General features: G+C 60.2%; 1 protein-coding gene across 1 annotated transcript; it reads right to left on the reverse strand.

Annotated features, from left to right (window-relative positions):
• Positions 1-114: 114 nt before the first annotated feature.
• CDH15 (cadherin 15) lies at positions 115-21,014 on the reverse strand. Its single transcript, XM_081806212.1, has 14 exons — positions 20,884-21,014; positions 14,447-14,605; positions 14,107-14,262; positions 12,921-13,065; positions 6,664-6,824; positions 5,642-5,770; positions 4,981-5,166; positions 3,888-4,141; positions 3,082-3,224; positions 2,681-2,917; positions 2,161-2,400; positions 1,866-2,002; positions 1,437-1,604; positions 115-671 (listed from the first exon to the last, which is right to left on the reverse strand). Exons 1-14 carry the CDS (start codon positions 20,923-20,925, stop codon positions 471-473), a joined length of 2,358 nt encoding a protein of 785 aa, XP_081662338.1. The 5' UTR covers positions 20,926-21,014; the 3' UTR covers positions 115-470.
• Between the last annotated feature and the right edge of the window lie 945 nt (positions 21,015-21,959).

The following is a 21,959-nucleotide window of genomic DNA, read 5'->3' on the forward strand; positions in this document are numbered from 1 at the left end:
CAGCCCCTCGCACCATGCCCACGCCCTGGGGGACAGCGGGAGGCTGGGGGGCAGCCCAGTGCCGCAGACAGGAGCGGGTGGAACTGGGCTCTGCAGGTCATTGCGCGCCCGCCATGGAGAGAAGAGCACGTTTTTAATTCTGGGGAGGGAGGGCTACTTCCTTTCACAGAGATGAGGTCCGAGTAAGTGGGGGGCGACTGAGAGCCGGGTTGTCTGGTTCTCCTTTCCGATGCGATCCGGCGCTCCAGGCTGTGGGCCCCCTGGACTCGGGTCTCTCCAGGAGAAGCAGGCTGCACAAGGGCCTCAGGGACGGAGCCCAGTACCCTCTGGCCGCCTCTGCAGAGGTCAGCTGGCCCTCACAGCTGCGCACCAGGCCCTTGAGGTCAGGCTGCCTGTCCTGGGAAGGACGTCTGCCCTCCGTGTCTGGGGTCTGATCAGAAAACCCGCTGCCCTGTCCCTCGGTCTGGCCCTCACGGGGGTCCGTACAGGTCAGCCAGCCGGGCGAAGCGGGGGCCCCAGTCCCGGAGGCAGCTGTAGTCTTGGTCCTCGTCCCCCAGGCTGGACAGGATGGAGCTCAGCGTTCCTGCCACAGAACCATCCCCCTCGTAGTCATAGATGAGAGCTGTGTCGTAGGGTGGGACGCTGGGGTCACTGTCTGCCACCTCCAAGCCCTGCAGAGAGGCCCCGGGAGCTCAGGACCCCTGCACACTCCAACCCCGGGTGCCCTCCACCACCCAGGCTGCAGCACAGGGCAAGCTAGCCCGAGGCATAGACACTGGGGGGGGGGGCGGAGGATGGGCAGAGGAGGCCAGAGGGACACAGCCCCAAGCACACAAGAGCTAGGAGCCCCTGCCCAGGATGTGAAGAGACATTTCCCTCTGGGTGGCTCTTCTTCCTTAGGGCTGGGATACTCGAGACTCCCTGACGTCCCACCTAGGAGACCACCTGCTTTCTCCCTTTTAAAAATTTTGCAAATGGTTCTGTCACCTCCATCTCTGCCCTGTCACCCACGGGGTCACACACCCTCCTAGCTGTGACCTGCACCTGGGCTTGTTTCTGCCCAGGCATCTGTCGGAGTGTTTCTCTGACCGGGGGCACTTCCTGTGCCAGCAGGCGTGGCACGTGGTAGAGTAGTGGGAGGTGCCCTTGTGTTCTCCCTCAGCCCCCCAACTGGGTTCCCGTGTTCTGGGCATCTCCTGCAGGAACCCACTGATGCTGTGTCCACATAAACTACCCGGGTGCCTGGATTCCGGGGACAGCTGCACTCCCAGCCCCGGGAGCACACCCACTTTTCTCTGTCGGTGCCCAATGGAAAGTGCTCCAGAGCAAGCCCCAACCCACCCAAGCTCAACCACGCCCACCAGTATCCCCCAGGGGCTGGTCAGCTTCCTTTTCCCACAGGACTTTTGTGGCTGTGGTCCTCCAGGGGCACCTACGTCATTGATGAAGTCAGCGATATCGGCAGGGCTGGTGGGCAGCATGCGGGGTGGCTGGGGGCGCACTCGGCTGAACGGGGCATCTCGGCGCAGTGGCGGCCGTCCCAGGGGGGAGCGCAGGGCTGCCAGCTCTGTTGGGTGGCGCAGCTGGTTGATGTCATAGGCATCCTGGGGACGAAGTAGGCGGAATTCAGCCCTGATCAATCACAGGATGGGGTTTCCCTCCCAGCCACCTTGTGCGGGGCGTGCCTGGGGGCGAGGACCTATGAGGACTTGCTGGCCAGCTGGGGCCCCGCCCCTCCACCTGGAAAGGGGGAGGAGGGAGGGTTGGGGGGATGCTGGGTGGGGGCCCACAGCCTCGGCTCCTCAGGGACCCTCCCCACCACTTAACATTTCTAACCCACCACATCCCCCAACGCCCTCCCTCACCTGGTCCTCCTCTCCGCCCCCCTGCTCATCGTAGTTGAGGATGTTGTCCCGGAGGTCGTCGTGCAGCCCGTGCAGAAGTCCCTTGTCCCCGGACTGCTGCCGGGACCGCGTGACGAGGGCCACTGGCAGGGCAAGCACTGAGTGGGGAGGAGGGAGAGCAGACAGGAGGCGGTGGGTGCCTGGCCCTCAAGCCAAGGCTGGACTGACGTCGGGCGGGGGGCGGGGGGTAGGGGGTGGGGCGGGGCCGGCTGGAGGCGGGGCCTGCGGGCAGCAGGTGTCAGCACGTGGGACTCACAGAGGAGCAGGATGACGCTGGCCAGCATGATGACCAGGGCGCCCAGGCTGACGCCCGCGCGCCCCGCGCGCCGGGCAGCGGCCCCTGGCAGGCAGGCACCGTCCTGGCCGCAGCGGCACACCGTCACGTTCAGGGGCTGCTCGCGCTGCTGGGGCGGCTGCCCTGAGTCTCGGAGGAGCAGGATGAGGCGGTGCAGACCCTCCTGGACCTGGTGGCGCAGACGCAAGCGCGCGTGGCTCACTGCGGAGGGCGCCCAAGGTCAGCAGGGGCCTCCGGGCCAAAGGAGTCCCCACCCCAGCCCCACCCTATCCTTCCAGGGCCCCTCCGCGCCCTCTGCTGCTGGGCAGGGATCCTGAGACCCCGGGCCTCCGTTTCCCCATCTGCCCCCTGCGAGTGAAAGCCCCGCCCCGCCTGAGAATGCACTGCAGTGGGAACCAGAGGACCACGGTGTTGAATGCCCCCCCACCTCACCCCCTCATCTCAGGTCTGGACCCTAGGGATTGTGGTTGGGGGAGCTCACCATTAATCTGGCTAATGCTCCAGTTCTGGGTCAGCTCTGGGACCCGGGGACTCAGCTGAAAGTGGAAGGGGGCCCCGTGGGGGGGCAGGTCCTCATCCGTGGCCCCCAGGAGAAGGCCAGAGCCCTGATCTGGCTTGCTGCACACACTACCAGATGGTGGGGACAGCTCAGGGGCGTGGTCATTGACCTCCAGGATCTCAATGGACAGGGTCCCAGTGGCCGTACGAGGTGGGGAGGCTGCAGGCAGAAGAGGCCTGGTGGGCTCCTTGCTCTGCTAGAGCAGAGCGCCCACCCTAGAAGTCTGCTCCACGGAGCACACAGCTCTGAGGCCCTGGGCAGTGACAGGGATGCCGAGCCCGGATCAGGGAGCCCAGGAGACCAGGCACAGGCTCAGCCCTCACCATTGTCGAAAGCCAGGATAATGGCCCTGTACCAGCCGTCCTTGAGGAAAGGTGATGCTGGGCTGAGCACTCGCTGGGTCTGGACCCAACCCGTGGCTCTGTCCACTTGCAGCCAGTCCTCTGGGTCGTAGTCCTTGGAGTAGCTATTGGCCGAGGAGGGGACAGAGTGGCCCTGAGCTTACACAGGACCCCCAGGAGTGTGGTCACACTTCAACACACACGCACACATGTAATACACCCCCACATGCATACACGCACATATATCCCACACGTATACACACACACCTGTGTCCATTCCCCACACGCATACACACCATATGCACACACGTGCACTTCTGAAGCTAGTCCTCCAACTGCCATGAGTTGGTGTTTACTGTCCCAGTTGACAGATGAGGAAACTGAGGCCCGGGGCCAGGACCCCATGGCCACTGAGTACCACAGCAAGGTTCAGTGCATGGGGACCATGGAGACACGCACAGATACACAGGGCTGTGCTGGGGATGAAATCCAAACTCTGAACAGCTGAGCCCATGGGAGCATCAGCTCACCAGAAGGGACAGGGCTGGGCGCTCAGGCTGGCCAGAACAGACTGGGCAGGTCCCAGCCCTGCCTTACGGGACAAATTCACAGCGGCATGCACACATGTACAGGCTGTGAGACCCCATGGACCCTCAGGGATGCACAGACGAGCCCTCCACCCTCTGATCAGGGCACTGATGGGAACCCTCGGCCGTGCTCCTGGCCCTGGCTGGGAAACGGACAGTCGGGGCCCTTAGCTCCCTCTGCCTTACCCCTGCGGTCCCCACCTGAGCCTCTGCAGCTGCTGTGTGTCAGGGTCTTGGGCAGAGAAGGAGGCCACGGGGGTTCCTGGGAGCGCCCCCTCGGGCAGGCTGGTCCGCAGGGGGTTCTCCTGGAACACGGGCGCCTCGTTGACATCCTGCACCTGCACGCGGACCCTGGCCTGGCCCCGCTCAGCCCTGGGGGCGGCCGCCTGAAGGGGAGCCTCGTTCTGCACTTCCACTGTGAGGTCGTACTGCTCACAACGCTCGTAGTCCAGGGGCTGGAGAGGGGGAGCAGAACTGGAAGTCACTCACGACCCTGGGCCCCCCAGAGGCAGCTACGGGGCACTGTGAGGCCCCCACAGGGGTCCTGCTGCCCCGCCGTTCCTCCTCACAGTCCCTTTCCCTTTTCAGCCCTGGAAAATAAAAATGATTCAGGACCAAAAGGCGCAAAGAATGATGTAAAAACGATAAATACTCATCACTCAAAATGAATGTGTTAGCTTTGTGTCATCAACTTTATGGGTCTCTGGTCAGGTGGTGCTCCCCGGTGACTCGGGCAACACTCATCGGGATTGTGGAGAAGGGGTTTGGTAGCTGGGGTTAAATTAACCTCTACCATCAGCTGACTTTAAATGAAGATGATCTTGGATGACCTGAGTGGGCCTCCTCAGTAGCTCAAAGTCATCAAGAGCAAATGGAGACCTTCCTGAGGAGAAAGGCGTTTCCAGCCTGCTGGCCGGCCCTGCAAACCTGCTTCTTGCAATAAAGCCCTTCCTGTTTCGTATCTAAGTGGACCTGCACCTCTATGTGTGGCGTCCCTGTAGCTCCCGCGGCTTCTGGGTCTCTGGCCTCCCATCCGGCAGACACAGTTGCGGTCTGTGTTCATACACATCACCCCACGCCTGAAGAGGCAAAGCTCCACAAACAGCCCACGGGCAGTGGGGGTGCCCCTCCTTCCGGTCCTGGTGCCCTGGGGACAGTGTGGCCTGAGCCTAGAGCCCCAGCGTTCCCGGCTCCCCCAGCATCCTGCTCTCTCCGGAGGATGCCCCAGACAGGGCCCCCTGCGCTCGGGGCCAGCAGCCAGACCCAAGCTAGGAGAACCATGCACCCCACTCACCTTCACCACGGACAGCACGCCCTCGTTGGTCTTGGGGTCTGTGCGGATAGCGAAGTGTCCGTCGGGGTCGCCCTCCAGGATGGTGAACCTGGCCGCCCAGTTGGGGGAGCCTGGCAGGTCCCTGTCCTCCACCTCGAGCCGCCCCACATCCACTCCACTGACAGCCTCTGTGACCTCCATGAAGAACTGTGGGAGCCCAGCCCTCGTTACTGCCAGGGGGCAGGGAGATGGTCCTGTGCGGGGATGCCCTCCCTCGGTCCCTCCCAGCCAACTCTGTGGCCCACCCAGCCCCCCAGGGGCCCCCACGAGCCCCCCTCTGTGGGTCCAGCTGTGGGCCAGGCACCCTGTGGGCTGCCTTCTCCCAGAGGGCAGGGCTGGCTGCCCCCTGCCACACAGCAAGGCTGTAGGGAAGGTTCCTTCCTGCTGCCAAAGGGCTGCTTCTCCCCAGGGCCTCTCTCCAGCTCCTCCGACCATGCTTACGTGCTCACAGCAACTACGCTAGCTTGGGTTTCCGCCTTACCCACGCACGGCTCCTTCTCCAAAGCACCCGACCTCCCATCCCTCCACAAAGTCCTGTGTCCCTGCCAGGAGCCAGAGGAGGGAAGGGCAGTCCCCAGCAGGGGCCAGCAGGGGCCAGCAGGGGCGTGGACGGCAGCAGCACCTCGTCCCCGGTGAACCCGGGTGCATTGTCATTGATGTCCTCCAGGGTGATGATGGCGGAGGCCGTGGCGGTGAGGCCGTCTCCAGACATATCGGCAGCCTGCAGGGTCAGGTTGTACACGGCGACCACCTGGGGGCACAGGAACACGCAGTCGGGGGCCTGGGGGGTGGGGCAAGGAACCCTCACAGGAGAGCCCTGGGGGCATCCGGAGCCCCAAGTGGCCCAAAGCGCCCTGCCCTGGGGCCAAACGTGCTACCTGGTCTCTGGGTCTGACCACACCACTGCCAAGCCCACACTCTGCCCCAGCCTATGAGGGGGCAAGAGGTCAGTTACCAAGTTGGACACGATTGACGGAGCACCTACTGAATGCTGGATGCTGAAGGGCACCAGTGAGCTGGTCCCTGTCCTGGGGAGCCATGTCCGGAGGCAGAGAGAGAGACAGACCAATGAAGACCACCCAAGGCTGCAAGGGACCAGACAGAGCTGTGCAGGTGGCCATGGGGAAACCAAGGAGGGCTTCCCGGAGGTGTCAAAGCTGGACAGAAGCCCGGCAGCGAGGGGCAGCAGGGGTCCCCACAGAGGAAGACTACACAAGAGTGGCTATTACTCCAGAGCACGACTGGTCACTGTGGAGCCACTTCGTGGCTCTACCCGAGGCCAGGAAGCCTGAAGCCCTTGCAGGCAACCGGGCAGAGGAAAACACACCGAGGACTTGTCAGGGCCAGGCGCTGCACGGACAGACTGCACGGATGGACTTCCAGGCCTCCCTGGACCTAACCCCACAACCAGCCACGAGGCAGAGGTGTCCCAGCTGAGGGTGAGCCCCAAGCCACTGCGAGGGTCTGCAGCAAGTGGGGGGCTCCCTGCTCCTGTGGCAGGGGGAGCATCTGGGGCAGGCAAGGCCAGGGCAGGGGGCCCAACTGGAAGTGAGCTGCCCCCATCAGGCTCAGAGGGACAACAAGGTGGGCAAAGATGGGTCAGAAGGGCCCCTGGCTGCCCCCCAGCGTCCGAGGCCATCTCACCTCACGGTCCAGACCCACTTGCACGGTGCGAATGTCCCCCGTGTGCTCATCAATGCTGAAGAGCTGGGGGCTGCCCTGCTCCAGGATGGAGTACCGCAGGGCTGCGTTGTCGGTTTCTGGGTCATCAGCATCTGTGGCCTCGGCCCTGGTCACGTAGGTGCCTAGTAAGGACAGGGATGAGCAGGGACAATGCACACAGGTGCCAACCCGACCCCCGGATGTGTCTCGACACTCGCCTATGGCCCACCACGCCAGGTCCAGCTCCCCATCTGGTCTGCACAAACTTGAACCTTCTGTCTTGTGCTGTCTGGGGGAGGAAGCAGGGTGTCTGATATACATGTTTAGTCAAGAGCTGACACCCGTGTTCCCAGACATGGAGACAGCCCAGGAGGGGCCGAGAGCCCGGGGTCACATGGGGAGAGCCAGCTGGAAACCCTGGGGCCAGCCCCGGGGAGAGGGTGGGCCAGCGGGAGCTCACGACTAACGAAGGTGAGAGACATGTATGTACCGGTGTGAGTGGTCCATGCAACATGCACACGTGCGCACACACAACACACACGTGCACACATCTGTCTACAAAGGAGCATAGTTCCCAGCTCTGCCTGCTGGAAGGGCCCAACAAGAGGCCAATCTGATGAGCCTCCTGTTGGCCAAACATGGGACAATGTGCGCATCAAAGTAACGGCTGTAAATGAATCATAACCCACTGAATGAATCAGACTCTGAGAGTCCAGAGAAATATAAAAAACAAAACAAAACAGTAACATACACAGGCACCTATGTACAGAGGGAGAAGTGCCCTCATAGAGCAGAAAGCCCACTGACGAAGGGAGGAGGGACACCAGAGGAGGGAACCAGCACCTCCCAGCTGTGAGAACAAGACCCTCAGCAGATGCCACCTCTGCTGGGTGAGGGGTAACAGGGTACCTACACAGTCTCAGGGTATCTTCCAAAAGATACCTATTAATTACAAAGGGAAAAATATAAAAATCACAGTGGAGAAGCCTGGCAGACACTCCCTTAAGGAGGCAGATCGAAGCCAATGTCTTCAGGAACGGGACATGTGTACCTCCCGACAGGAGGCACCAAGGAGAACACGGCATCACCAAAGTGCAAATCCCGAATCCAACCACACAAACTCACACTCAGACCCACAGTCTCCAAAATAACTGTGTAAGTGCTTTAGAATGTCAGTGTTAGGACCTGTACACTGAAAACTACAAAACACTACGGACAGAAATGAAAGACACAAGTAAACGGAACCACATCCCACGTTCATGGACTGGGAGACTTTAAATACATACATATATATAAGTTTTTATATGATATATATGGAATATATATTTATTATACATAATATATTTATATATTTATATATATATTCTTTTTTGGGGGAGGGTAGGGGCAGAGGGAGCGTCTCAAGCAGACTCCACGCCCAGCTTGGAGCCCAAGGTGGGGCTCAATCTCACAACCTGAACTGAAATCAAGAGTTGGATGCTTAACTGACTGAGCCATCCAGGCGCCCTGGGAGACTTATTATCATTAAATGTCAGTACTGCCCAAAGCGATCTACAGATGCAATGCAATCTCTATCAAGATCCCAAGGACAGTTTCTTTGCATAAGTAGAAAAACCATTCTAAAATTACACAGAATCTCAAGGAAACCCAAATAACTAAAACAATCTTGAGAAAGAACAAAACTGGAAGACTCATTCTTTTTGATTTCAAAACTACTCCAAAGGTACAGTGATCAAAACAGTGTGGTATGGCCACGAGACAGACCAGTGGAATGGAATCCAGGAATAACCCCACACACGTGTGGTCAAGTAATTTTTGGCCAGGGTGCCAAGACCATTCAATGGGGAGAAGAACAGTCTTTTTCAACAAATGCTGCTGGAAAAGCTGGACGTCTCCCTGCAGAAGAACGAAGCTGGACCCTCACCTCACACCATACACACAAATTAACTCAAAGTAGATCAAAGACCTAAACGTAAGACCTCAAACTATAAAACTCTTAGAAGAAAACAGGGCAAACATTTCTTTTTTTAAAGATTTTATTTATTTATTTGAGAGAGAGAGAATGAGAGACAGAGAGCATGAGAGGGAGGAGGGTCAGAGGGAGAAGCAGACTCCCTGCCAAGCAGGGTGCCCGATGCGGGACTCGATCCCAGGACTCCAGGATCATGACCTGAGCCGAAGGCAGTCGCCCAACCAACTGAGCCACCCAGGCGCCCCAGGGCAAACATTTCACAACACTGGACTCGGTAATGATTTCCAGACGGGACGCCAAAGGCACCAGCAGCAAAAACTAGACAAACTGGACTCGTGACGATTTTCAAACACTGTGCATCAAAGACACTCCCAACCAGGTAAAAAAGGTAATCCACAGAATGGGAGAAAAGATGTGGAAATCATATAGCTATATCTGTATGGATCCAGGAATATGCAGGGGTACAGAGAACCCACAAAACTCAACAACAAGCGGCGCCTGGGTGGCTCAGTCGTTGAGCGTCTGCCTTCGGCTCAGGTCATGGTTTCAGGGTCCTGGGATCAAGCCCCACGTCGGGCTCCCTGCTCGGCGGGGAGTCTGCTTCCCCCTCTCCCACTGCCCCTGCTTGTGTTCCCTCTGTGACTGTGTCTCTCTGTCAAATAAATAAAATCTTTAAAAAATCATAATAAAAAAAAATCTTTAAAAAAAAAAATGTCTAGGGGCGCCTGGGTGGCTCAGTCATTAAGCGTCTGCCTTCGGCTCAGGTCATGATCCCGGGGTCCTGGGATCGAGCCCCGCATCGGGCTCCCTGCTCGGCGGGAAGCCTGCTTCTCCCTCTCCCACTCCCCCTGCTTGCTTCTGTTCGCTCTCTCTCTCGCTCACTCCGTCAAATACATAAATAAAATCTTAAAAAAAAAAAAAAACTTAACAAAAACACAGCACAATCCAAAGCTGGGCAAAGGACCTGAAGAGACATTCCTCCAAATAAAATACACAGATGTCCAATACGCATTTGAAAAGATGCTCCACACATCACTCATCATCAGCGACATGCAAACCAAAACAAGAGTGAGACAGCACCTCACGCCTGTTAGGATGGCTACTACAAAAAACCCCAGAAAATAAACATCGGCAAGGATGCGGAGAGACTGGGACCCTGTGCACTGCTTGTGGGGGAAACAGCATGGCATCACTCACAGAGCTACCATATGACCCAGCAATTCCACTTCTGAAAGCAGGAGCCTGAAGACCTGTTTGTACACTCATGTTGGTAACAACATTATTCACAAGAGCTAAAACGTGAAAGCAGCCCAAGTGTCCATGTACAAGCGAATGGATAAGGGAAATGTGGTCCATCCATGTAATGGAGTATCATTCAGCTTTAAGGAGGAGGGAAATCTGACGCGTGCTACACGCTGGACCTCGGGACACTCGTGGTCAGCGAAACCAGCCAGTCACAGAAGGACAAAGGCTGTACGAGTCCACTGACAGGAGGTCTGTAGAGTAGACACATCGGTAGGGGTGGCGAGTAAATGGCGGGAGCCAGGACCTGGGGAAGGGGAGGCAGAGTTTCTGTGTGGGAAGAAGGAGAGTTACAGGGACGAGTGGTGGGGACGCCAAACAACATTATGAATGAATCTAATACCACTGGACTGCCCCTTAAAAATGGGTAGGATGGTAGCATTTGTATTTATTTCAGCACAACAAAATTTTGTTGAAAAAAAAATGTCAGTGTCCTAAAAACCTAACAGCTAAGCGACTACTACTGCAGACAGAGGAGAATGGTGGGCAGGGAATGCACCCCCAGCTAACGATGGGAACGCACGGGTGACGCACAAGATCATACTTGAGTTCGTCTGATTGGCGTGGGCACAAGGTAAAATGATAAACTGGCATCCAGGATGTGCCCAGCCTGAGGACAGGGTGGACCTTTGGTGGAGCAGGGCAGGCAGGCAGAGGAAGTGGATCAGACTGGCCAAGGCTGAGTGTGGACGACCGTGACAGCTCAAAGTCCTGGGAGCCCCCACACAAGGGGGTCTGTGCCCACGGTCAGCTCTTCTCCACTGGCCCTGGAGGGCTCACAAGAAACACAGGGGCAGGAGGAAGCCTGGGAGGGCGCCCGTGGCTCAGGCAAGGTCTGCCTAAGTTTGGGGCAAGGAGAACTAGACACCCAGTGATGCTCTGGGCAATGGTGGGGGCTGAAGGGGGAGGGGAGGATGCTGCCCTGAGCTGGAGGGAGAGAACCCCGACAAAGCTCCACTCCAAAGGCTCAGGTGCACAGGGACCACCTACAACCGAGACCCCCTGCTCCGATAGAGCCTTGCCCAGGTACCATGCAACAGAGGTCACCCTGGGAGGGGGACAGGAGCAGGGAAAGAGTCCTCTGTGCATGGACCACGCAGGGCTTGCTGAAGCTGACGTACAGTATCAATACCAAGAGGAGCCCCAGGAGGCTGAACTAAGGCGGCAACAGAGGCCAGGGCCAGCCCCGCTGCAGAGAAGACCATCTGCACGGGCTTGCCAGCCGCCTCCCCAAGCAGAGCCATCCTGCATTCCCAGACGTTTACCATTTCCCTCCCTCTCTCCTGTGCTTTCACACACAGAAGAGCGAGAGAAGAATCCGTCCTCAATGATCAAACAGCCAAGAGAACCAGATCTACGGCTGAGCAGGTGTTGGGGCTGTTACCCGACAGAGCTGGGAAAGAACGGGTCAGGGTGTGGGAGCCTCTCCTGGAGAAGGTGGACAATACTCCCCAACACATGGGGGATTCAGAAGAGAGGTGGGACCTGAGAGGAGGTTCTCTGCTATAAAGGCATGCAGGGGCTGAAACTGTTAGTGTGTGTCGACATTAACTTTCTGATTCTGAGAGTTACACTGTGTCAAAGTCATGAGGGTGAATTCTTTGAGGGGATCCGGTCTGCATCCAGCAGGCCAGAAAGGAAGGAGGCAGGAAGGAAGGAAAAAAAGAAAAAAAAAAAGTTTAAAGCAAACATGATAAACATCACATCTCTGTTGCAATTCTTTGCAGCTTTTTTGCAAGTCTCAAATTATGTCAAAATAAAAAGAAGTAGGGGCGCCTGGGTGGCTCAGTCGGTTAAGCGTCTGACTCCTGGTTTCGGCTCAGGTCGTTATCTCAGGGTCCTGGGATCCAGCCCGCATGAACTCAGCATGGAGTTGGCTTAGGACTGTCCCTCCCCCTCCCTCTACTCCTCCGCCCTGTGCTCACACACTATCTTTTTTTTTTTAAAGATTTTATTCATTTGACAGAGAGACACAGCGAGAGAGGGAACACAAGCAGGGGGAGTGGGAGAGGGAGAAGACACACTATCTCTCAAATGAATCTTTTTTAAAAAATAGAAGTAAAAAAATTATTTTAAGTCTTGAAACACAAAAACTGAGATGAAATAAAAGAACCACGAATGGCCAAGCAGGAGCCCACCTCCCATGAGCCCACACTCCCCGCCTGAGGTGCACGGCTTGCCCGAGCTTTGCCCCAAACCCCTGGGAGCAGAGCAGGAAGGAAGAAGGGAGTTGCTGTTTAGAATGAGGTCCGTCCTGCCTGGGGCAGGTGAGGAAGCAAGGCCATCCCGTAAAGACTCACGAAGGACAGAAGGTTTGCGATCAAGATGTAGGACTGAGAAGCAAGGAGCGGGGTGACTGCTAATGGGGGTGGGTTTCCGGGGGGGACAAAAGAGCTCTGAAACCGGCCCGAGGAGCTGGTTAGGGCCCGGGCATGTGCCAAATCCACGGAGTGGTTCCTTGTATGTTGTGTGGATTTTATCTGTGCAGAGCTGCAGTGGCCCCCAGAGCTCACCATCCGCGAGTCCTTTTTTTTTTTTTTTTTTTTAAAGATTTTATTTATTTATCTGAGACAGAGAGAATGAGAGAGACAGAGAGCACATGAGAGGGGGGAGGGTCAGAGGGAGAAGGGAGAAGCAGGCTCCCTGCAGAGCAGGGAGCCCGATGCGGGACTCGATCCCGGGACTCCAGGATCATGACCTGAGCCGAAGGCAGTCGCTTAACCAACTGAGCCACCCAGGCGCCCCATCCGCGAGTCCTCTTGTTGCCTTTGGGGAGACATCGGGGTTTGAAGTTTATATTGAAATGGGAAGTGACTCGAGCTGACTTGTGGAAAGTCCCTACTCCTGGAGAGTCTGCTTATTTTCCGACTGTTTGAAGGATCACAGAAAGTGTTGCTGAAGGGAACCCTGGGCCTTCAGACCGACTCGGAGCCCCTCTGCGGAAGCCCCCCGAGCTCCCCCTCACCTGGGACCGCACCCTCCAGCACTCGGCCCGTGAACGCCTCCTGCCGGAAGACGGGCCGGTTGTCATTCTGATCCACAACCACGATCTCCAGGTCCGTGGGCTCCTCTAGGGTGGCTCCTCCCAGGTCCAGAGCAAAGGCCCTTAGCTAGCCAAGCAGAGAGGACGGGCTGGTGCTGTGCTCCCCAGATTTGGGTGGTTCCCACCAGGCCGTGCAAAGGGACAGCGAGTGCAGACTCGGTGTCCCGCTGGGAACACCAGCTTCAATCGGGGACAAACGGCACAGGGTAGGATGTGTGCATGGCCGAAGCAACCTCCCCGAAGACCAGCCTGCTGGCCCACAGCTTCCCCTATTGCCTTGGCTGCTGGGAAGCTCACAGCTGTGCTTTGTGTGAGACTGAAGGCACACTCTCACTAGCCCTCCCGCTTCCTTTCTGCTAATTGGTTTAGGCTCCTCTTGAAGCTTACTAAATACCCAAACCCTTAAAATTAAACCATTTCCCACACTTTCAGAGAGTGGGTGTGGTATCATTTCGAGGTTAAATCACGGGCTCTGATAACTCTGTATAAGGGAACCAAGGGCTTGTTAAAGTCCGAGCACAGGCAATCCCAAGCCAGAAGTCTCCTCCGCCCTGGACATATTCCAGCATTTTGGAGAGGCCAGGCTGGGGAGGGCAGACTACTCTGTAGGGGAGCTCAGGGGTGTCCACGCTCCCCTCTGCAGCCTCTTGCCAGTACCAGCCTGGCTCCTAATCTCCCTCCCCACCAGCCTCAGTCGCAAACCTCTCCTCCAAGGGGTGGGTCCTGTCCCTGGAATCAAGGGACTGCTGCCATTGGGAATTGCCATACCGTGGGATTCTTTGCAACACCCCATTCCCACCAGACGTAGCCAGGCTGGGGGCAGAGCTGGTGTAGGGGTGAAGACTACACCAGGGTCCAGGGCTGCTTTTCTGGGAGGCTGACAGCCTCCCTGAGCAGGACCAAGCCCCACCTCCCTGGGGCCTCAGTTTGTGCATGCTCATCTGTTAAATGGGAATATAATTCTCAGGACCTTCTTTGGACTTAGTCCCAAATCCTTGTGCCTATCTCCCAATGAAGGACATGTGGCCTAATGCCCCAACCCTGGGACCAGGAGCCTGGTGGGAGGAGGCCCCCAGCTTCTTGCCAGCCCCCCTACAGCGGGCCCCACCCTGAAGCGGTCTGTCTTCTCCCGGTCCAGCATGGCATTCAGGAACACCTTCCCCGTGAACTTGTCGATGGAGAACACGCCCTGGGGCTCCTCGTCCACACCAGGACCTTGGATGCTGTAGATGACACTGCCCAGGGGCTGCTTGTCCGACTTGATCTGTGAGGGCAGAACACAGGCTGGGGGAGATGCCCCCAAAGCCAGGGTCCCTCCCCTTCACAGCCTGACCCCTCCCCCAGCCCACAGCCCCAAAGGCATACCTGTCCTCAACCACATACCTTCAGGGACCCACCGGGGACAGCCCAGCCCCTGCTCTGCCCTGGACCGTCCTTGGCCCCCTCACCTGCACCAGTGGGTACGGGAGGCGCTTGTGGTTCTCGGATACACTAATGGGGGGGATGACCCAGGCTCTTCTCACACGGCCTGGCGCGGCTGCCCGCTGCCAGGGGAATAGGATACTGGGCCTCTTCTGTGCAGAGACCCCCAAGGACAGGCCCAAGCTCTGCAACAAAGACAGAGACAGCTGTCAATTACACAGCATGCGAGCCGGGCCCCAGAGACCCAACCACCAGAGCCCTGAGCTCACGGCCCCAGGAGAGCCCAGCAGCCACACCTCAAGCCTGGAGCCCCACCGCCCTGCATCTGGCTCCTGTCCTCCCCTGGGGGTTCCCGGGACCAGGACCCAGGCCTGAATGCTTGCAGAGTGGCTGGGAGAAATGGAGGCTGCCAGGGTTTGGGGAGCATGGGGTGCTCAGGGCAGAGTGGGGGCTAAGGCAGCCACCGGGAACAACAGTTGGGGTAGGGGGGCTCCCAGGGGCGTTTTGTGTGAGCAGAGTGTGGCTAATGGGGTGGGGCAGGCAAGAGAAGCGGGTGCTGGGGGCAACCCTCCCCTTCCCCAAGGCTGGATCTGTCAGGGGTGGGGCCGTGGAGGCGACAAGCAGCCCCACCAGGCCTTCTCGGGGCTTCAGTTCTCAAGGGTTGGTCCAGGCTGACCAGGCCCATGCTCCTGTCTGAAGACTCCAAATGATTCCAGGAGGCGGGCCTTTGCGCAGGCTCTTCAGAGGTCAGGAAGGGCAGCCCCCACATGGCATCTCCCGGCTGCTCCGTGGGAAGGAAGACAGGCCCCGATTTCCAGGACGTCGGTAGGGATTGGAAACTGCTCTGAATTCCCGGTGCAGATGGACCCATCCACTGGTGGATGCGCAGGGCCCATGGGGCAGAGACAGGACAGTAACACCAGGGGCTGCTGCCCCAGAACCATGGACCAAGGTCACACCAGTACTCTGGTTGCTGGAACCCGGGGATCATTCCTCCCTCCGTCTCCGGGAAACTGAGGGGCCTGGGGCCTGTAGGGCTGCCAAGGGAGGATGGGGGGCATGTGGCACCCCAGGGGTGGGGTGGGGGCATGCAGGCACACCCCCAGGCCCTTCCCTGGGCCAGGCTTTGGGCTCAGAACTGGCGCCATGAAGGAGCATGGTAGGAGGGGGGCATCCGTGATGCCGAAAGTCTCCTGAGACCCAGTGTCAGCTCCCCATGGTGACCACAGATAGTCCCACCTCACAGCTCAGATGGAGATGGAGGCCAGAAAAGGCACCCATCCCATGAGTTAAGCGCAGAGCTGGCCACAGCCCCCAAACACATCCTGAATTTCCTGGGATGGTCCTGGTTTAGCTATGGGGTCTCTGACGCAGGCTCCCCAGCAGCGTGGGCTCGGGCTCTGTGGCTGGCTGGGCACCTGGGTATCCAGAGGCAGAGTCTGGCTGGGCTGGGAGAAGAGCTGTCGGATCGGGCTGGGGCCTGGGGGGAGGGGGCGGGTCACCGGCTGGGAGCCAGCTGGGTTTGGCTGCAGGAGAATGTGAGCAATACGCCCTCCAAGGCTGGCCACGCCCACCCCACAACACCGCAGGTGTAGGGGCGCCCTGCCCGTCCCCGGCCGGCTGGGGGCATGCAGAGGGGCTCCCCCGCCCAGACACCAGCCCTTGGTGCTCCAGGGATGGTCCTAGAAGCTCCCTGGCCCCACACAGGGTCTCCAGGCCCTTGGGCCCTTCTGGAGGGGGGCTCCTTCCGGCTCAGGTGGACAGGGGTGGCTCCCAGGGCGCCTCCAAGGGGGGCCCTGCTTCCTGGCAGCCCTGTCCCTCCTCAACCCCTTGAGCTCACCCCCCAGCCGCTGCCTTGGGCCACGCAGTGCACAGAGGGGCGAGCATGGGATGGGGTGGGACAGGACAGGGGCAGGAAGGAGATGTCGGCTGCCTCCACGCTCGTCCCCGGCCTCCCCCGCACCCAGCCAGGCTTTGTCTCTGTGCCCGGGGCTAGCACGTAACACATTTGGACACACTTTGTAGACAAAACAGCAGTAACATTCAAGCGACCGGTCATCTCTCCTTGTGGCCCCAGGCCACCTCCTCAGTTCTGGAATCCTCCTGCCTCCTCATCTGAAACCCCAGTGGCCTGGAATCCAGGTAGCTGGGAACACAGTTTATAGAAAGGACCGAGCTCCTGGCCGGGCCCCCAAGCCACCTGCAGCCTGACAGATGGCAACGCTGGTCCCAAGCCTGCCTGGGACAGTGGGGGCTTTCTCGCCAAAACCACGGAGCACAAACCACTTCCAGGTCAGCATGCTGTTCCCGCCAAGTGGAGACCTGCTGGCCTTTGTCATCACGCTAGTGGGGACAGCATCTGCTTCCTGAGCACCCCGAGGCCAGCATGGCGCTCGGCATCCTCCCCAGTCCTCCTCCTCTCTCACTTCCTGTCCCCCTGCCCCGGCCCTCTCTCAGCCCTCACAACCCCTAGGAAAGGGTGGTGACTGTCTCACGTCACGGTTCCCCAGCGCGGGGCTCAGAGAGGCTGAGCCATTTGCTCAAGCCCACACAGCCAGAGAGCACCAGAGTTGGGGGCCCAGGGAACGGGAGTCTGAGCCTCCACCACTCACAGAAGCCTGCTGTGGAAGCAGCCCAGCCTCAGTGTGGAGGAGACTGGAGCTGGATCCAGAGCACTGGGGAGGGGGGGCACATTCCGCACACAGTCCTTGACCTCAGGCTCCTGGAGGAACAGGAGGGGACACGCTCTGCCCTGTCCAGCCCACACAGAGCCTCTGGCTGCCCCCACCCGTCCCTGTCAGCCGCCTTGGCTGATGCTCCCAGATGTCCACCAGTGTGCTGTGGGGCCAGTGGGAGTCCACGGGCCCCAGTCTGTCCACGGCCCAAGTCCAGGAGGTCAGCAGAAGCCACAGAGCCTTGGCAGGGGCCCCCTGCCCAGATCAGAGGCTGCGGTGGGTGGGGTGGCTGAGCTGGGCCACAGCCCACTTCCGGCTATCCGGGGCATTGCTCAGCTAGTCTTTGTCCTCCTACCACCCCCTTCCCAGACGACGTGGCCAGCTGGGGGAAGGCCTGGGAGCCACCTGGGGGATCATGGGACATCTGGTGCCAGGACAAAGCCACACGGACAAAGCCAGCTCACACAGATCCCCAGCACATGGACAGAGGACAACCACCACGGAAAACACCATGGAGTGGAATGGGCTCACCTACGCCATCCAGCCTTGCTGCTTCCCATGTCAGGCCAGAGCCAATGGGCCTCATGGACCCATTTCCCCCAAATGATGCCCAATGACACCCCCATGCTCGTCCTTGGTCTTCCCCTTAATCAAGAATCTGAGAGTGCAGTCTGCAAGCTCTAGAGACACGGGCCATCGTCCCCTCACTGCGCCGGCCCCCAGCCCTGACACCCAATCCCAAGGGCTTCTGAGCCATAAAGCTCCCACTGCCCCCTGTGGGAATCTGTTCCACCTGGGCACAGCCAAGAGTTCTCTGCTTCTCTCCACCAGCCCCTGGTGTGTCCAGAACAAGGAATGAGAAGGCCACGGCCCAGTCTCCCAGGAGCCTGGGAGGAAAGCCAGGTGCTCACCTGCCCTGGGTGGCCGCCCTGGGTGGTCACCCTGGGTGGAGAAGCTGCTGACTGGGGAGGCTGGGTGTCAAGTGAGGAGAGCCTGCTTTATCTCCTGGCACTGCTGGCCTTTAGGGGCCCCTGGGGCTCCCTAAAACCACTGCCAAGATTCAGACGGCAGGCAGCAGGCCTGCGCTTGGGTGGACATTGCTTCTGTGGCCCAGCTTCTCGGAGCCCTGCCCACCGCGTGACGTGATTGAATCCAGGGAAGGGAACATTTTCTCTTACCCTGCCCAGTGTAGCTGGGCAAAGCTTACAAAATGCAGCTGCAGAAAGGGGCTCGAGGAAGAGGTTCTGGGGTTAATCCTACACTTGCGAGTGCGCAGGCCCCTCCAACACCACTCCCTGCCCTGGGTTTCTCATGTTCTAGGGACCAGGTGGGAGGCCTGCAGCCTGCTGGAGTGTGGGTGGGGTCTGCACTCCCCGCAAGCTTCCCAGGCGTGAGCCCCTTCCCCCCAGGCTGGAATCCGGACCACCCCGTTCCTGGATGGCCTGGCAGGCATCAGGCATGCCAGGAATGGACCCAGCTGTTGCCCTGGCCCACAGGCACCCCTGCATGTCCCCCCCTGCATTCCCCTGCAGCTGCTGCTTCAAAGGAGGGGTGAGGGGCATAGCAGCGGGGCAAGTGGAGAGGAGCAGCTGTTTGCCTAGCCTGCTTCCCCACTGCGGGCCACACCACTGTGATCCCTGGCTGCCCTGCCCACCTGGGAGAGGACAGTGGCCCAGGAGCCGGCTTCCCTCCGCTGCCCCCGTTACTGTCACACTACCTTACCGTGGGGATGATGACCCCTCTCCATACTGAGGACGTGGCCACGTTGCCCTGGTGGCTCTTCACACTTTGCCAAGTCCCCAGGAGCGCAGCTATGGCCTCATCATCCTTTCAGAAGCCATGTGTCTCACCGGACACCCGCTTAGACCCCCTCCCAACAGGGCATGGGTTCGCCCTGAATCATCCATGCCCCCCCATCCCTCTACCACTCTCAGGTGGGGTGGGGGCCCAGGGGTTTCCCAGCAATGGGGACAGTGTGGGCCAGCGGAGGGAGCCGACAGAGACCAGTTCTGAAAGTACGCACTAAGCTTGCTGGCTGAGACTTCAGGGGACACAGGAAGGGGAGAGCCATGCCTTGTCCAAACCTACCGGTAAGCAACATATCAATGCAGAGTCCTGTCCCCAGGGCCCCACCCAGGGCCCCCCTGAGACAGCTCTGCCAAGCCCGGGCTGGCCTGCGGTGGGGGCTCACGGAGGTGGAGGAGGGGTACCGAGGAGCAGCCATCAGCTGCCATGTGGCCGGACAGGAGAGCTGGGTGGGGGAGGGGTGGGCAGGGTCCTGACCCAGTCCTAGTTCAGGGGGCTAGGAAAAGCTCCCCTCACACTGGCACTCATCTGAGCCACACTGAGTGCAAAACTTGAGTGGCCAAGCCCAAACCCCTAAAGTGTGTGTGTGTGTGTGTGTGTGTGTGTGTATGGGTGGGGGGTCATTCTGCAATAGCCCCAGGGCGGGGAGAGGAATCTGGGAGGGGACTACTTCCCTCCCCTGCAGCAGAGTTCTCCTGGGGCCTGGTGAAAGGTCGACACCCCAAACCCGCAGGAGCTAGTCTCCAGCATGTCCGATATACTGGGTCCATTCGCAAGGTGCGGTGGACTGCTGTTCCTGCAGCAGGTGGGGAGGGGGCATGAGAGGTGTGCCGCCTTCTGGAATGGACCCCAGTGCGGGGGTGCGTAGGGCCCTGCAGGGCAGCAGCCAGAAGACCCCCAGTGCGGTGTGGCCTCCCAGCAGAGGGCTGGAGGAAAGCAGGTTGTGGGCAGCCCAGGCCTGGGCGGGGCTACTGTGGAGGGGACAGGGGAGGTTGCAGGGCAGGGGTGGAGGTGCCCAGAGCTGGGTGCCCCGAGGGACCAGTTGCTGGGGGCTCCAGCTGGTGGGCACCTGATCAGCTTCCAGCCAGAGCTCTGTGGAGTCAGGGGGACTCCAGAAGCCCCCAGAGCGGGTGCTCCTCCCCAGTGTCCGGCCCTGGAGCAGCAATCCCCTGTGGGCGTGAATGGGCTAAGCCCCGGGGCTCACTACCTGTCATGTGGAGGAGAACTATGGTCCTGGGGTATGCACAGGGCCCCACCACTGCCCGGCCCTGGCCCCTGGCCTGTGACCCTGACTCAGAAGGCAGGCCACGGGCTCCACTCCCAGGCCCAGCTGAGTGCCTGCCCAGCCCAAAGGGCCACCTCGGGGGGGGGGGTCCATGGTGGGGAGAAGGGCTTCCTTCCACCCACCCTGCTCCCACGGCAGAGGGACCACGGAACTGGGGGCAGGCCAGGAGTGTGGGGGTGGCAGGCTTTATGTGCCCAGGGGCCTGGCTCCAGAGCACTCCCAAGGGACAGTGGGTTCCGGAGCTGACCCAGCCCGCCGGGCACAGGGTGGGGGTGTCTCGGGCTCCACCCAAGACCAAGCAGGGTCATCTGCCAACTCAGCAGGGGTGTCCTTAGAGATTCTGGTTTGCAGGCTCCTCCAGCTGGGGGTGCTCCCTGCTGCGCCCCCTCGCCCTGGCGCTCACCACAAGCCCCACAGGGTTGCTGGGCGACCTCCGGTTAAGGGCCGGCCTGGTGGTCTCCCGGCGGCCACCCAGCTTGGCTGCCCGACCGGTCCTGGCGGAGGCGGTTACCCTGCCTCTACAGCTCCTTGGGGCACAGAGCGCCCTGAACAGAGCTGCCCACCGGGCACCCACCCATGACTCCTCAGCTCATGGGTGCCCCAAAGGTGGCCAGGGCTGGTGGCCCCGGGCGCGTTTCACTGTGACACCATCCGACAGGGCAGGGGGCAAGGGACCCCGCGTGGCCAGACGCCTTACCTGGGCCAGCAGCCCGAGGGCGAGAAGGAGCGCGATGTCCATGGGCCGGCAGAGCAGAGGCCGAGTGTCCGGCGGGCGGCCTCCTGCTCCAACACAACCCGGGCTGAGTGACAGCACAAGTGCGCGGGCGGGGGGGGGGGAGCCCGAGTGAGTGACAGCACGTGTGCGGGGGCGGGGCCTGGACGGAAGTCAGCACGGGGTCACGGCGGGGGCGGGGCCTGCGGTTGAGCGACAGCAATGCGCGAGGAGAATGGGAGGAGGGTCAAGGGCGGGGCCCGGGCTGAGTGACAGCACGTGTGCCCCGGGGGCGGGGCCCGGTCTGAGAGCACGAGAGCACGAACGGAGGGTGGGCCGGGGCGGGGCCCGGGCTGAGTGACAGCACGTGTGCCCCGAGGGCGGGGCCCGGGCTGAGAGCACGAGAGCACGAACGGAGGGTGGGCCAGGGCGGGGCCTGGGCTGAGTGACAGCACGTGTGCCTCGGGGGCGGGGCCCAGGCTGAGAGCAGGAGTGCACGAACGGAGGCGCGGCCTGGGCTGAGTGACAGCACGTGCGGCCCGGGGGCGGGGCGGACATGGCCAGAAACAGCCTGGGGGGCGGGACGTAGGGGTCAGGCTGCTGTCCTGCGAGGCAGAGCTCTCGGGGTCCAGCGGTGAGATGAGGAAGCCTGCCAGAAAAGCCGGCGGTGGGTGGGGGCTGGGCTAGGAGTCCGAGAGGACTGAGTCACTCATCCATTCATTTTCCGTGTTGTTGCTCCCTGGATTCGCCAGTCTCACTCCTGCCTCTAAGCCTTTGCACTGGCTGTTCCCTCTGCCTGCAGTGCTCTTCCCGGGGCTGCTCCCCGCACCCAGGCATGTTGCTGGCCGCCTTGAGGGCTCTGTCTAATGGCCACTCCTGACCACCTGTCAGACACAGCACCCGCCTGGCACCTGGCGCACCTGGCATCTTGGGTCGCACTCTCTCCCCGTTGATCCTCGGGGCCCGCGCAGAGGAAGTCCCGGCACAGACCGAGCGGGGGATCGGCCCTCCCCACCCAGTGGGAGCCCTTCCTTTCCTTCCTGCTCTGGTTTGCGGGGTGG

This window comes from Leptonychotes weddellii, chromosome 16 (genome assembly GCF_054177405.1).
Source record: "Leptonychotes weddellii isolate Sample4059 chromosome 16, ASM5417740v2, whole genome shotgun sequence".
Lineage (NCBI taxonomy): Eukaryota > Metazoa > Chordata > Mammalia > Carnivora > Phocidae > Leptonychotes > Leptonychotes weddellii.